The sequence below is a fragment of the Palaemon carinicauda genome, chromosome 8 (assembly GCF_036898095.1).
Source record: "Palaemon carinicauda isolate YSFRI2023 chromosome 8, ASM3689809v2, whole genome shotgun sequence".
Lineage (NCBI taxonomy): Eukaryota > Metazoa > Arthropoda > Malacostraca > Decapoda > Palaemonidae > Palaemon > Palaemon carinicauda.
In genome coordinates, this window is record NC_090732.1 from 78233563 (window position 1) to 78250140 (window position 16578).

At 44.4% G+C, this 16578-nt stretch overlaps 1 protein-coding gene across 2 annotated transcripts in view; it reads right to left on the reverse strand.

Annotated features, from left to right (window-relative positions):
- Positions 1-16578, reverse strand: part of Pdk1 (Phosphoinositide-dependent kinase 1) — a 776015-nt gene that overhangs the window by 713261 nt on the left and 46176 nt on the right. For both annotated transcript variants that reach the window (XM_068378675.1, XM_068378674.1), the window contains exon 2: positions 10341-10399. In XM_068378675.1, the coding sequence (XP_068234776.1) occupies positions 10341-10396 (56 nt within the window). In that variant the 5' untranslated portion in view covers positions 10397-10399. The remainder of the gene's footprint in view (positions 1-10340; positions 10400-16578) is intronic.

Below are 16578 nucleotides of genomic sequence, written 5' to 3' on the forward strand. Positions count from 1 at the left end.
TCGGAGTCAGGAAGAGACGGTTGTAAAAACCTGGGGATTGAAGGTCCGAGACTTTCACCACCGCCCCCTTTTCTAACAACAGAGACACCTGAAGATGTAACGCCTGTCTCTTTGTCTCCTCTCGATACCTGGGAGAGAGGTCTATCGGAACTTTCACCAGAGGAGGTCTTCGTACAAAAGGAATTTTGTAACCCTCCTTCAGCAACAAAACAGACTCCCGGTCTGCACCCCTCTTCTCCCAGGCCTGCCAGAAGTTGGTCAATCTGGCACCTACTGCTGTCTGAGGACGTGGGCAGTCAGACTCTGCCACGGGAGGATTTAGATCCTCTCTTCTTGCCTCGCATGCTATCGGCACGAGAGCCTCCCCTACTGGGAGCTCTGCCACGAAAAGGCGGGATAAACCTTGCCGCTGGCGTGTCAAACTTAGGTCTGCTGACATGAGAAGACGAAGGTAAAGCCTTACGAGCACACGTGGCCATTAAATCATGAGTGTCCTTCTGTACAAGAGACGCCGCGATATCTCTAATAAGCTGTTGAGGGAACAAAGCAGAAGACAAGGGTGCAAAGAGAAGTTCTGACCTCTGACAAGGAGTGACCCCTGCAGAAAGAAAAGAACACAGAGTCTCTCTCTTCTTAAGAACCCCTGCTGTGAACGTAGCAGCTAGTTCATTAGAGCCATCCCTTATTGCCTTGTCCATACACGACATTATCTGAATAGAGACATCCCGGTCCGCTGACGAGACTTTCCTACTCAAGGCTCCCAGGGACCAATCCAAAAAATTGAAAACCTCGAAGGCACGGAAAATTCCTTTAAGGAGATGATCCAGATCTGTAGAGGACCAGCAAACCTTCGAGCGTCTCATGGCCAGACGACGAGGAGAGTCTACAAGGCTTGAGAAGTCTCCCTGGGCAGAGGCAGGCACCCCCAAGCCGAGAACTTCTCCCGTGTCATACCAGACGCTCGCACGAGAAGCCAATTTGAAAGGGGGAAAGGCAAAAGAGGACTTCCCTAAATTCCTCCTGGACATTAACCAGTCTCCCAACAAATGCAAAGCTCTCTTAGAAGAGCGAGAGAGCACCAACTTCGTGAACGACGGAGTCGAAGAAGTCACGCCCAGCGTGAACTCAGATGGAGGTGAACGAGGAGCAGCAGAAACAAAATGATCGGAAAACAGATCCTTAAAGATAAGCATTATCTTTTTAAAGTCAAGGGATCGCTGAGCAACCCTAGGCTCCTCTCCATCCGAAAGAGTCCCCAAAGAAACATCAGCAGGAAGGGGATCAACAACTTCCTCATCCGAAGGAATATCATCCGACAAAGGCAAAGTCCCGCGACACGGAGAAGCATGCCGAGGAGGCAACGATTGACAGGCTATATCAATATGCGAGGGAGCCGCAGCAAAAGCAGAGGTAACGACGTCACGTCGAGACTGCAAAGACTGAAAATCTTGAGGCTGACAAACAACAACAGTCGAGACTGCACAGACTGCAGGTCTTGAGGTTGAAAAACAACACCTGACCGCGGCGACTGACGTTCGACGTCACGTCGGGACAACGGAGTAGGCCGACGAACGTCACGTCGAGACTGCGGTGACTGTTGCTGAACGTCGCCCTGAGACTGCGGAAAATGACGTTCCACGTCACATAACTGACGTGACTGACGAGGAACACGATCAGAGTCACGTTTAACAGCACCGATAACATTAGCGCTAACGTCAAAATGACGAGACAAATCTCGCTTAGGCGGTTGAAGACCTGAGTCACGCTTGCCGGACTGGCGAACCGCAAGCAAAGGATCTTTACGAACCTGGTCATGCTCATAAACTTCCATTAAGGATGAAAGTTTCAACTGCATGTCTTGTAAGACACTCCACTTCGGGTCAACGGGAGTCGAAACGGGCCGTGACGTCGGCAACGTCTGTGCATGCAAGTCATCGCACCGAATGAGACCCTCGGACTCAGCGTCACGTTTACGCTTAACAGGCGAACAGCCTTCCGATGACTGAATACGGTCAGAGCTGTCCCAATGACTACAGCCAGGACGCTGGACCTGTCCTGAAGGGACTGACTTGCGTTTTAAGGGTCTTGAAACCTTACGCCAATTCTTATGAGGCAAATCATCGGAAGACGAGGAGAATTTAGTTTCTCCCGTCTTATGGTAAGGACGTGCTTGTGGAGCAACGTCTGATACCTTTGAGGGAACGTCTGTACGTTGGTTTACACCTCTCACTCCCTTAAGTCCTACGACATTCCTTCTCCCTGGTGCAGGGGAGCTTGAAAGAGGTCTCGGACTAGGTAAGCGACAAGCACGAACAGACGAACCCTCCATCCCAACACTAAACACATTAGTCGCACTTTCCACTTTACCACTTTGACTTTCCACTTTACCACTTTGACTCTTTAAAAGCTTAACGTCGGACATAAGCTGGTTCCTGTCCGATGACAAGGTTTCGACCTTCTCACCCAAAGCTTGAATAGCCAATAACATTTCACGCATTAAAGGTTCATGAGTGCCAATAGGGGGTTCTGAAACTACCACTACAGGAGAAGGATTAGGTTCAGGGGCATGGGAAGAGGAAAAATCTATAGATCTAGAAGAGCTTCTTCTCACCCTATCTCTTTCGAGTTTCCGAGTATATTTCTCATACTCCAACCACTCGAATTCCGATAAAACCACACATTCCTCACACCGATCTCCTAATTGACAGGATTTACCCCGGCAATTAGCACAAACAGTATGAGGATCGATAGAAGCTTTCGGAAGACGTTTGTTACAGTCTTTCGCACATTTACGATAGACAGGAGAAGGGTCAGCCATTATGAAAATCCAAAGAAAATCCAAAGGGAAGCCAAGTTCATCAACAAAAATCAAAAAAGGGTTTCAAGGGTTTTATTGAAGCAAAAAACCAACACAGCGAAAGCAATAAAACCAAAACCAAATACTGTACTTCACCAATCGGTAGAAACTTGAGGTCAAGCGCGAGCGGAACCAATGTTGTCTGGACCACCGACAGAGAAGAACTGGTTTGGTTGAGAAGTATATGCGGTATCTGGCCGATAGTCGGCGCTGGTGGGCACACCCGACAACCTTCATGGCGATCGCTCGCGAGTTTTTGGAGTCTGTCGACCGTCGGAGACGTCAGCTATTTATATATTCACCGGCTAAGTTTAATATTTAAAAAAGAATAATTATCAAGAAATAATAAATAAGAAATGGGTTTTTAGCGTCACTTTACCTTAGAAAGTCCAGCGCAGGTGTCGGTCTTGCTACGCAGAGAGGAGACAGACGGGCGGCGAGGAGGTAGAGAGGGTGACTACGATAAACGTACACTACCGTAACTTATTCTAACTTACACTAAGTGAACTTTAACCTAACTTAGCTTATCAATTTTTTTTTATTTTTATATTTTATATTTCTTTTTAAATTTTCTTTTTTTCTTTTTGATGATTAATTTTAATCACTTTCACTCTCTACACTTAAAATTGATTGAATTTTTTTCTCTTCAATCTTTGCCGTTTTCTTTGAACCACTTCCTTCCTCTTCATCACGAGTTCGCTTCGTAGTTTTTTTAAAGAAGCTATCGATAGAAAGTTGCTTGGTACGGCTTTTCAGAATGTTTCGAAAATGAGTTAGGCAAACATCATCGAACTGCGCAACTACACAACAAACCTGCAATTTTTTTGGATGGTATTTGCCGATGAAGTCGACCACGTCTTGATATTTTCCTAACATCTCTTTTATTTGCGCCGAACCTAACACATGTTTTACCTCCTCGATCCCTTCCTCGTCATCACTCACGTGCTCAGACATAGCATGGAGTTCCTTGAGCTCCTCTGTAGTAAGTTCGTTGTGATGTTCGGCGACCAGTTCCGTGATGTCATCTGCGTCGACCTCCAGACCCATGGACTTGCCAAGGGAGAAGATTTCCACTACGTTTTCCGCTGCACCCACCACGGGATCAGGTTCGGGGTCAAAACCCTCGAAATCTCGGGGAGAAACTGCATCAGGCCACAGCTTCTTCCAGGCAGAATTGAGGGTTTGTCGAGTTAATCCCACCCAAGCCTGATCTATGATCTTCAAGCAGTGCACGATGTTAAAGTGGCTTTTCCAAAATTCATGCAAAGTTAAGTTTGTGCTTTGCGTGACATTAAAGCACTGCTTGAATAGGTGCTTGGTGTAGAGCTTCTTGAAATTTGAGATGACTTGCTGGTCCATGGGCTGGAGGATAGAGGTGGTATTCGGTGGAAAATACAGCACCTTTATGAACTTGAATTCTTCGAAGATATCATCTTCAAGTCCGGAGGGGTGAGCGGGTGCATTGTCAAGGCATAGCAGGCACTTTAAAGGCAATTTCTGCTCATGAAGATACAGTGAACCCTCGCTACTTCGCGGTTCGACCATCGCGGATTCACCACTTCGCGGGTTTTTTCCATAACCCAAATATATATACATATCGCGGATTTTCCGGAAATTTAGAAAATACCGCGAAATCTGAAGACCCCCAAATACGATATTTCGTTACCTGTAATTCCATTAATACTGTAATTAGTAATATCTGCTCTTACTGATTGTTCATTGCATTACATATGATATATAATTCAGCACAGAAAGAAATAAAACACGAAAAGAGAATGTGATCATACGATAATACAGTACTGTATACAGTACGTAGTAAAATTAAATCGAACATGAAACGCAAATCAGATGCAGTCATACCATATTAGAATGGTGTAAGGCTTCTGATGGCTACTACTGTACAGTACTACAAATGTAATGGATGTACTTCTTTTCCATGAATCTTTTGTATGTATACGTACGTAGCTGCATCCAATAATATTCTTTGTTGCAAAAATCACATTTCGAATAACCGTACGAGAGAGAGAGAGAGAGAGAGAGAGAGAGAGAGAGAGAGAGAGAGAGAGAGAGAGAGAGAGAGAGAGAGACACACATCCTACAAAAGAATAAAATAACATACGTAAAGCTATTATTATTATTGTTGTTATTATTATTATTATTATTGTTGTTGTTAATAAAATTATTATTGTTATTATTATTATCATTATTATTATTATTATTACTGTATTATTATCATTATTTATTATTATTATTATTAATACTGTACGTACGGTATACGCGGGGTATCTTGTACTTTGAGTTGGTAACCTACGCATCATATAAGACGGGTTGTGATTGGTTCAAGTGCTGATAGATGACGAATCAGAACTCAAGTTTTGTTATCTAGCCTGTGATTGGTGTTTTGCCCGCATCTCCAACCCGCAGCATCTAGGTTCTCGCGGGCCCGGGTCGTCCACTTTCTCTTACGGCGTATCGCTGAGTAGACGTTCTTAAGTTTGTGAAGTTTAATCTGTGCTGTGTGCGACTGTTTTAAGTTGAACTTTTTGTTGAACTTTCTGTTAAATCCTACAGTACAATGCCTCCCAAGCGTTCTGCTTCTACTAAGGCTGGTAGTGAGCCTAAACGTCACCGAAGGATGATGACGATTGCTGAGAAGGTTACGCTTCTCGATATGTTGAAAGACGGTAGAAGCTACGCGGCCGCAGCGCGCCATTTTGGAATCAACGAATCTACTGTCCGCTATATCAAGAAGGACGAGGCGAACATTAGAAAGACGGCTGCAATCACCTTTAGCAGATCAGCGAAGCGAGTCGTTACAACGCGTAATAAAACAATCGTACGCATGGAAGGTGCTTTAGCTGTGTGGATTGCCGACTGCCGGAAGAAGAACATAGCCTTGGATACAAACACCATCCGAATAAAGGCTTTGAGCTTGTATGAGAATTTTGCTGCAAAGGAACCTCAAACCTCAAGACGACGACGGCAACCATGCTGAAGAAGATGATGATGCAGATGAACCTCAACCAGGGACATCCACTGATTCCCAGCCTCAGAAACAACGTTTTTCCGCCAGCAAAGGATGGTTCGCGAAGTTTCAGAAACGCTTCGCCCTGAAAAGCGTTTCCCTGCATGGCGAGGCTGCTTCGGCTGACACTGCCGCTGCTGAAACTTACGTGAACCAGACATTCAAGAATATTATCGCCGAAGGTGGATACAAGCCGGAACAAGTGTTTAATATGGATGAGACCGGCTTGTTTTGGAAGAGAATGCCGTCGCGAACTTTCCTGTTCAAAGAGGAAGCCAAAGCCTCTGGCTTTAAAGCATTCAAGGATCGCGTTACCCTCGTGATGTGTGGCAATGCTGCTGGATTTTTGCTAAAGCCGGGGCTTATTTATAAGTCGAAAAATCCTCGCGCTTTGAAAAATAAGAATAAGAATCTCCTTCCCGTGTACTGGATGCATAATCCAAAAGCATGGATTACAAAGATGCTGACCTCCAACTGGTTCCACCAGTGTTTCATCCCGCAAGTCAGCAAATATCTCGTAGAGAAGGGCTTGCCATTCAAGATCCTTCTCCTTATGGATAACGCTGGTGGACACGCAACTGATCTGTCGCATGAGGGCATTCAGGTTGAGTTCCTGCCACCCAACACCACATCATTAATTCAACCGATGGACCAGGGGGTTATCAGGGCGTTCAAGGCCCTCTACACGAAGAATACCTTGGCGGACCTCGTTGCGTGTGTGGATGCTGCCCAAGAGGATGAGGATGAAGACTTTAACTTGAAGGCGTACTGGCGGCAGTACACCATAGCCACGTGCCTGCAGAATATTCAGAAGGCACTGCAAGAGATGAAACCTGCAACCGTGAATGCGAGCTGGAAGAAGTTGTGGCCCCAGATTGTTTACGACGACGAGGGATTTACACCTGCTGAAATCCAACACTCTGCAGTACGCAAATCTGTGCAGTTGGCTGCCATAATTGGAGTTGACGGGTTTGGCGACATGACGACTGAAGACGTCGACGAGTTGTTGGACTGCCATTCCCAGCCCCTAACTGACGCAGACCTCGAAGACCTGACGAAATCGGCAAGCGAAGAAGAGAGTGAAACCCAGGAAGAGACCCAAGAAAATGTCGAAGAAATGGGCTTAACATTAGAACGGCTTACCAAGGCCTGCAACCATGCGAAGGAGTTGAAAGAAATGTTGCAAGAGTGGGACGAGGATATGGTTCGGTCTATGCAATTCTCCAACAAGGTCGATGACATCATGACTCCCTACAAGATGCTCTTAGATCGAAAAAAAGAAGCAGCGGCAACAACTTCCGATCACAATGTTCTTCCAGCCTCGCAAAAAAGAGCCAGTTCCTCCTGCTACTACGCCTTCGGAAGAAATTGAAGAAGTTGAAGAGGTGTCCCAGGAAAAGACACCTCCGTCTGAAGAGACGTAAAATACTACTCATTGGCTGCACAGTAGAACACATCTTCAGCTTCATCATCATCATTTCTACTGTGCAGCAAATTCATTGCCATCATCATTCAAGTTTTTCTTGAACTTCTTTCGTGGTGAGTACAGTAACAATCTTTATTTTTTACTTTAATATTCTCACATTCTAAAACTGTATTTGTGCTTGTTTTATAGTTTAGTACTGTATGCATTAAGTTAAAGGGAAGGTTTTAAAAGTCTACATGTTGTAACCTATCATATTTTTTTTGTTTAAAATTTACATTTACGTACGTAAAACAATCTCTCTCTCTCTCTCTCTCTCTCTCTCTCTCTCTCTCTCTCTCTCTCTCTCTCTCGTAAATTGTTTTCCTGCTTTGCTACGTACAGTATGTACTGTATGATTTTATATAGATACGGTAAATTATATTTGTAATAACATATTTTGTAAATGCTTTTACTGTAAATATCATTATTTATCACTTTCATCATGCGCGTTAAATGCCTTCTTTGTTCTGAGCGTGGTTGTTTACTGAGCGTACAGTAGGCTACTTTATGATGCCGTCGTTTCAGGCGGCGTCATAAAGAAAAACATTTCATTTGGAAGTCCTAAGAAAAATTAAGTAAAACATTGGTAATAACAAAATCAACATACTGTATAATCAATATAATCGATGCAAAAACTAACCTATACATATATGTGTACACTAAATGAGTTTGTTTCTTCTTATGATCAGAGATGAACGTAAACAAAACATTGGTTGCCATTTTTTATCGTGCTTTTTAGGTGTTTAGGAAACGCATGATATAAAATCGCCTTTAATATTTGTGCTTGTTTTAGTTTAGGGTGCTGTAGTACATGCATTAAGTGTTCTGTACATTAAAGGGTAGTTTGTTAACAGTACTACGTACAAGGGAAGGTTTTAAAAGTCCGAATATACATGTTAAATAAATAGGTAAATATGATGTCACTACTTCGCGGATTTTCACCTATCGCGGCCGGGTCTGGAACCTATCTACCGCGATAAACGAGGGTTCACTGTACTTCTTCACAGAAGGACCAAAAACTTGGTTAACCCATTGGACAAAGAACTGCCTAGTGACCCAGGCCTTCGAGTTGGATCGCCAGAAAACATGAAGCTGGTCCTTATCCACATTCTGTGCCTTAAAGGCCCTAGGGTTCTCCGAATGGTGAACCAGTAAGGGCTTGACTTTAAAGTCCCCGCTAGCGTTGGCACATAGGGCAAGAGTCAACCAATCCTTGATTGGCTTATGCCCAGGCAATTTCTTCTCTTTGGCGGTGATGTAGGTTCGACTGGGCATCTTCTTCCAAAACAGCTGGGTTTCATCACAATTAAACACCTGCTGCTCTACATAGCCTTCTTCCTGCACAGTCCTTTCAAAGCTCTTCACAAAGTCAGCTGCAGCCTTTGTGTCCGCACTAGCAGCCTCTTCGTGGCGAACAACTGAATGAATCCCGGACCATTTTTAAATTTTTCAAACCAGCCACGAGATGCCTTGAAATCGTCTGAGGAAGCTTCGGTTGAACTCTCCCCAGCATCACCCCCAGAGCTCGCCTCCTTCAAGTCAGTGAAGATGGCGTGCGCCTTCTCGCAGATGATAGTTTCGGTGATGGTGTCGCCAACAATCTCTCTGTCCCTCATCCAAATTAGCAGAAATCGTTCCATCTCTTCTATGACAGGGCTACGACGTTTTGAAATGATGGTGATCCCCTTAGAAGGTTTCACTGCTTTAATGGCTTCTTTCTGTTTCAAGATTGTCGAGATCGTCGACATATTTCGGCCATATTCTTTTGCAAGTTCACTCACGCTCATGCTTTTCAATAATTTCTTGCTTTACTTCTAAAGAAAGCATTTCCTTCTTCCTTTTCTCACCACTACCACTACCACTTGCGAAACTAAGCCTTTTAGGACCCATGCTTTACGTAAAAAAACCATAAGAGGATGTACGTAAAAAATCACGATTAAAATACAGTTAATAGCAGAACGCACAGCGCACAACCACACGAAGCCGACGAGAACAGAGGAATGACCCAAGCCACGCTAATTGAGGGTCCCTCTGAGGTCGAAGTGCTGCCTTCTATCGGCGGAAATAAAAGATACATCCGGCGCTATGAGTACCATCTACGCGTACGGGTATTGTTTACTTCGGGTGTCGAAAAAGAATTCGGGTGTAGAGTAGGAACGTGTTCGAACGTGTTCAATTGTACTTCGCGTGTCGAAAAATTCGGATACAACCGGTACGACGAAAATTGCTTACTTCGTGTGTCGAGATAACATTCGGGTGTAGAGTCGAAAAATTGCTCGAATTTTACTTCGGATGTTAGAAAATTCGGATGTAGATACGTTCGTGCGTAGAGGTTCCACTGTATGTTATATAAACTGTGAGAAGGGAGCCAAAAATCACACACAGGAAAGATTAAATACTCAACTTTCCAGAGGATGAAAATGCTGGAGATTGCATAGTAATATTCCTTCAAAACAGTAACAACACCGAGAGCAACGTGGGAGAGCACCATGCTTAAATGGCTCCGTTAAAAGGAATGATATGCCGTAGTAGTACTGGGAGGGGATCCACCAGGTAACCTTGATAACGGCTCCCCTTCATTTCGCCACTCTTCCCCCTCAAAGCATAAAATCTATTCAGGGTGAAGATTGCCATGTGTCATATCAAGAAATACGTCCCCAGATTTTATGCGATATCCTTAAAAGTTATATTAAGGTTATATTAAGGATACTCGTGCCAGGAGTTAGAATTCTGGAGACCTGTGGTTAATTCTCTAGGAGTATCACTGTAGCCAAATATCCCTTGGAAAGCTGCCTAAAGGAACCTTCCATTAGGATGACATGGCTGAGCCCAAAAATTTTTTTCTCAAATTATAATACTATTTACAATACTATTCTAAAACATTAAAAAAAAATTATTTCTTCAGCACTTCCCTCTAACACTTTTAATACACACACTAAAGTTAATTGTATATTGCAGTTAACTGCATAAAAAGACATATAAGAAGTACTTACCTACTAGAACTGCCATTAATTTGTTTATCTGGACTAAGGGCATTTGGAGTATCCATTATCTAAAGGAAGAAAAAATACAGTATCTTATTAGGAAAATCATTGCACAGCAAGTTAATGGACATTTTGGCTTTTTCCATAACAATTTACTTGTTCTGAACACAATACAGTAATAATAATAATTAAAACTTTGAAGAACAATCCCATATTTTCAAGATAAGGATAAAGAATAACATATAGTATTCTCATGTATCATATCATTGTGCATAATTGAGATTGCTACTATCATCAGTAAAATTCATGGGTGCTCAGGTAGATTCAGTTTCCCCAAGTTCATTTTAAAAGTGCCATAAATTTTTTTGAGGCCAAAACTATTATCGTTAACTTCAACTCACTGACAAGCTAAACCGTGGCACCCTTATTCACTATAATCCTATTACAGTATATATTGTATTAAAACTAATCAGATTAAGGTAGCATGAACTGGTTTAGTTTCAATATTGGTGGGGAGAATTTGTGAATTGATCATGATGTTATGGAAGCCTTTTACGTTTTTGTTGACGACATTTAAGCAAATAATTGATACAGCAATAGCCTTCTCTCACACTTGCCTATACTGTATTTGCATATGGAATTTTTCAAGTGTCTTCATCACAACGGGAATAAAAGTAACATAATGGAAACTACATGTGGATGATATTTTAGTATTACTAAAAGTGAAACATAAGATTATCTCAATTCATTCTTAAATGCTTTATCCTCTAAAGAATCACCTGTCTTATACACTTTAGAAGAAATCTAGGACCGCTTACCCTTTTTGCAAATACAGTACTGTAATACTGTACCTTGACATACGAGAGGCCCAACATATGAACATTACGAGATATGAGCAACCCGACAGAGGGGGAAGATGAAAGAAGGAAAGAGCCTGTCATTCTTACACACTCATCCCAGACTATTCCCAGGTAACCTCTGCCTTCAACAACCTGCTTCTGATCTATCAAGGAGCCTGAGGTATTTAAACCACTTGTTGTACAGCCACCACAGGGGTAATGAAGAACATCTCCATGTTCCTGTGGGTCACGTCTTGCAGGTAGTGGGGAGTGAAGGTCGTCTGACACTTACACACGCCCGCTTGTGAGACCTAAGTTACAGAGTACAGTAGTTCTTTTTCAACGCCAATGTCATGAGCTCTGGGTCATCTTGTCTGTGGAGGAGGATTAAGATTCAGTGCTAGGTCTATGACCTTGTAAATCCAAGCAGAGATGGTGTCCTTGGTGATCCTCCTCTTGACGGTCCCCATGCTGACAAAGAATGCTGACACTCAAGGGCGAGTTGGTGCTGTTCTTTTGAGATAGTACCTCAAACCCCTCACTGTACAAAGTAACACTTGATCTGGATCATCAGTTACGTTATAAAGACTCCCAGTCTGGAAGGGCCCAAATCTAAGATCCGCTACTTCAAGAATTTGAGTCTTGGCAATAAACTCAGGGACAAAGCCGAGCATTACTTCCTCCAATTCCCTTGAATGGGAGACATCGTAGAAAAGACCAGGGAGTTTGCTAACTCTCTTGGCCAAAGCCAACACGAGTAGGAAAACCATCTTCAGAAACAGGTGGTGATCTGATACCTGGAGTAATGGTTCGTAGGGAGCACCCTTCAGAGACCTAAGGACCCGAACCCCGTTCCATAGTGGTGGTCTAACTTCCGACTGAGGGCAGGTAAGCTTGAAACTCCGTGTGAGGAGAGACAACTCCAATGAAGAAGAAATTTTATCTTCTTTCAGCCTAAGACTCAAGGCTGAGCGGCAGCCTTGCACAATCGAGACCAAGAGGAGGTTTTCCTCTCAAATATATACGAGGAACACCGCTATTGATGGAATAGTGGCATCGAGGGGAGAGATAGCCCTTCCACGACACCAACCACAGAAGACAGACCACTTTGCCTGGTAGACTGAAGCCAAAAATATCTGAAGGTATCCAAACATCCTTTTCGCAACTTGTTGAGAAAAACCCCTCTGAGAGAGGAGATGTTGGACAGTCTACAGGTGTGAAGACATAGGGATACTATGGCTTTGTGAAAGATGCTTACGTGTGGCTGTCTGAGTAGATTATGTTGTGGAGGGAGTTCTATTGGGACCTCAATCAGAAGCTGAGAGAGGTCCAAGAACCATTCAAAGTGATACCATAGCAGAGTTACGAGGGTCATTGACAGGTTCTCGGATGATATGGTCTTGTTGAGTACTCTTCTCATCAGACGGAATGGGGGAAAGGTGTATACGTCGATGTTGTCCCACCGTTGGTGATCAGCATATCCGGGGAGTCCTCATGCTGAACCTGCCTGGATTTTAGTCGGCACTGAAGAGATCAAATTTGGAGATGGCCATTGCATACTAGACAAACCAGGGATGTGATAAAGACCTAAGAGATGTAACCAACGCTGAGCTGGGAGACCATGTCGTTGGACAAAGGGGCTTGCCTCCTTCCTCAGCCTATGGATTTTGTCCTCTGATTGGAGGACTTTCTGCAGGCTGGTGTCAATGATCATTCCCAGCTATACCAGTCTTTGAGAAGTAGGCAAGGATAACTACTCGAGAGTTACCACGATACCCAGATCTTGGCAAAATGCGAGAAGTCTGTCTCGGTACGGAAGAAGGGTTGCTACCAAGTTTGCAATGATTAGCCTGTCGTCCGGGTATCTTAGGAAACGGATGCCGATTCTATGGACCCTGATTGACACTAGGGCAAAAACTCTCGTGAAAACCTGGGGTGCTGTCGAGAGATCGAAGCACAGAACCTTGAACTGGTACTGCCTGTTGTCGTGTATGATCCTTAGATACATCCTAGATGATGGATGGACTGGGATTTGGAAGTATACGTCTTTGAGATCCAGTGTGCACATGAAGTCCTATGATCTTACAGCTTGTCTGATCGTGTTCAGAGCTGAGATATCGATGACAGGCCTCCAGCCTCCAGACATCTTTTTTACGAGGAAGAGTTGACTGAAGAAGCCTAAGAATTCATTGAGGACCTCTTGGAGAGCACCCTTCTCAAACATGGTCTGGACTTCGTCCCAGAGGGACAACTACTTCACGGATCCCTTCGTGTAGTAGCTCGATGGAACTGGATTCTGCATCAATGGATGGAGAGATTGTGGGAACAGGACGCAATAACCTGAATGAATCACAGGGATTGTCAAGGGTTTGGCCCCGTACTGCAACCACCTCTGCCACGCTCCTAATTCTGAGGCTCATAATTATTTGGGACGTAGTAAGTGTCCGTGTCGGAATAAAATGTTATTTTCATTAGTAAAATAAATTTTTGAATATACTTACCCGATAATCATGTAGCTCTCAACTCCGTTGCCCGACAGAATTCTACGGGAGGGATACGCCAGCTATCACTATACTAGAAGGGGGTGTACTCACAAGCGCCACCTGTGGCCAGGTACTACAGTACTTGTTGTTGACGCCACCTCACTTTTTCCTCGGTCCACTGGTTCTCTATGGGGAGGAAGGGTGGGTCAATTAAATCATGATTATCGGGTAAGTATATTCAAAAATTTATTTTACTAATGAAAATAACATTTTTCAATATTAAACTTACCCGATAATCATGTAGCTGATTCACACCCAGGGGGGTGGGTGAAAAACCAGTGTACAAGACTAAAGGATAGCTAAGTATCCCGTATTTCATATAATCAGTTATCCACAATAACAATGAAATAATAAGTACCTGGTAAGGAAGTCGACTTGAACCGTTACTCTGCCTTTAATAAGATCGTCTTCCTTACTGAGCGCAGCGTTCCTCTTGGAAGGCTGAATCAACTCAAAGGTGCTAAAGTATACAGGGCTGCAACCCATACTAAAGGACCTCATCACAACCTTTAACCTCGGCGCTTCTCAAGAAAGAATTGACCACCCGCCAAATCAACAAGGATGTGGAAGGCTTCTTAGCCGACCGTACAACCCATAAAAAGTATTCAAGAGAAAGGTTAAAAGGTTATGGGATTATGGGAATGTAGTGGCTGAGCCCTCGCCTACTACTGCATTCGTTGCTACGAATGGTCCCAGGGTGTAGCAGTACTCGTAAAGAGACTGGACATCTTTGAGATAGAATGATGCGAACACTGACTTGCTTCTCCAATAGGTTGCATCCATAACACTCTGCAGAGAATGGCTCTGTTTGAAGGCCACTGAAGTAGCCACAGCTCCCACTTCATGTGTCCTTACCTTCAGCAAAGCAAGGTCTTCTTCCTTCAGATGAGAATGTGTTTCTCTAATCAGAAGCCTGAATAGTAAGAAACTGAGTTCTTAGAACTTGGAAAAGAAGGTTTCTTGATAGCACACTATAAGGCTTCTGATTGTCCTTGTAAAGGTTAAGACCTTTTTAGATAGTACCTAAGAGCTCTAACTGGGCAAAGTACTCTCTCCAGTTCATTCCCCACCAAGTTGGACAGGCTTGGGATCTCGAACGACTTAGGCCAAGGACGTGAAGGAAGCTTGTTTAGCAAAAACCGAGCTGCAAGGAACATGTAGCCGTTTCAGATGTGAAAACAATGATCCTGCTGAAGGCGTGGATCTCACTTACTCTTTTAGCTGTTGTCAAGCACACGAGGAAAAGAGTTTTTAATGTGAGGTCCTAAAAAGAGGCTGATTGGAGAGGTTCAAATCTTGATGACATAAGGAACCTTAGGACAACGTCTAGATTCCAGCCTGGAGTGGACAACCGACGTTCCTTTGAGGTCTCAAAAGACCTAGGGAGGTCCTGTAGATCTTTGTTGGTGGAAAGATCCAAGCCTCTGTGGCGGAAAACCGCTGCCAACATACTTCTGTAACCCTTGATCGTAGGAGCTGAAAGGGATCTTACTTTCCTTAGATATAACAGGAAGTCAGCAATCTGGGTTACAGTGGTACTGGTTGAGGAAACTGCATTGGTCTTGTACCAGCTACGGAAGACTTCCCCTTGAGACTGATAGATTCTGAGAGTGGATGTTCTCCTTGCTTTGGCAATCGCTCTGGCTGCCTCCTTCGAAAAGCCCCTAGCTCTTGAGAGTCTTTCGAAAGTCTGAAGGCAGTCAGACGAAGAGCGTGGAGGTTCGGGTGTACCTTCTTTACGTGAGGTAGACGTAGAAGGTTCACTCCTAGAGGAAGAGTCCTGGGAATGTCGACCAGCCATTGCAGTACCTCTAAGAACCATTCTCTCGCGGGCCAGAGCGGAGCCAACCAACGTCAGCCGTGTCCCTTTGCGAGAGGAGAACTTCTGAAGTACCCTGTTGACAATCTTGAACGGCGGGAATGCATACAGGTCGAGATGGAACCAATCCAGCAGAAAAGCATCCACGTGAACTGCTGCTGAGTCTGGAATCGGAGAACAATACAATAGGAGTCTCTAGGTTATCGAGGTAGCGAACAGATCTATGGTTGGCTGACCCCACAGGGCCCAAAGTCTGCTGCAAACATTCTTGTGAAGGGTCCACTCTGTGGGGATGACCTGACCCTTCCGGCTGAGGTGATCTGCCATGACATTCATACCGCCCTGAATGAACCTCGTTACCAGCGTGAGCTTTCGATCTTTAGACCAGATGAGGAGGTCCCTTGCGATCTAGAACAACTTCACGAAAGAGTCCCTCCCTGCTTGAAGGTGTAAGCCAGGGCTGTGGTGTTGTCAGAGTCCACCTCCACCACTTTGTTAAGCTGGAGGGACTTGAAGTTTATCAAGGCCAAAAGAACCGCCAACAACTCCTGCAATTGATGTGAAGTGTCCTTTGCTCCTGATTCCATGTTCTCGATCATTCCTGTCCGTCCAAAGTCGCACCCCAGCCCGTGTCTGATGTGTCCGAGAGGAGACGGCGGTCGGGTTTCTGAACAGCCAAAGGTAGACTTCCTTGAGAAGAAAGCTGTTCTTACACCACGCGAGAGAAGACCTCCTCTCTTCGGAAAAAGGAACTGAGACCGTCTCTAGCGTCATGTCCTTTATCCAGTGAGCAGCTAGATGATACTGAAGGGGGGGAGGTGGATTCTCCCTAACACGATGAACAGGGCCAGCGATGAAAGTGTCCCTGTTAGACTCATCCACTACCTGACTGAGCATCGGTTCCTTCTCAGCATGCTCTGGATGCATTCTAGGGCTTGGAAGATCCTTGGGGCCGACGGAAAAGCCCGAAAAGCTCGACTCTGAAGATCCATACCCAGGGAGACAATGGTCTGGGATGGGATGAGCTGAGACTCCTCAAAATTGAC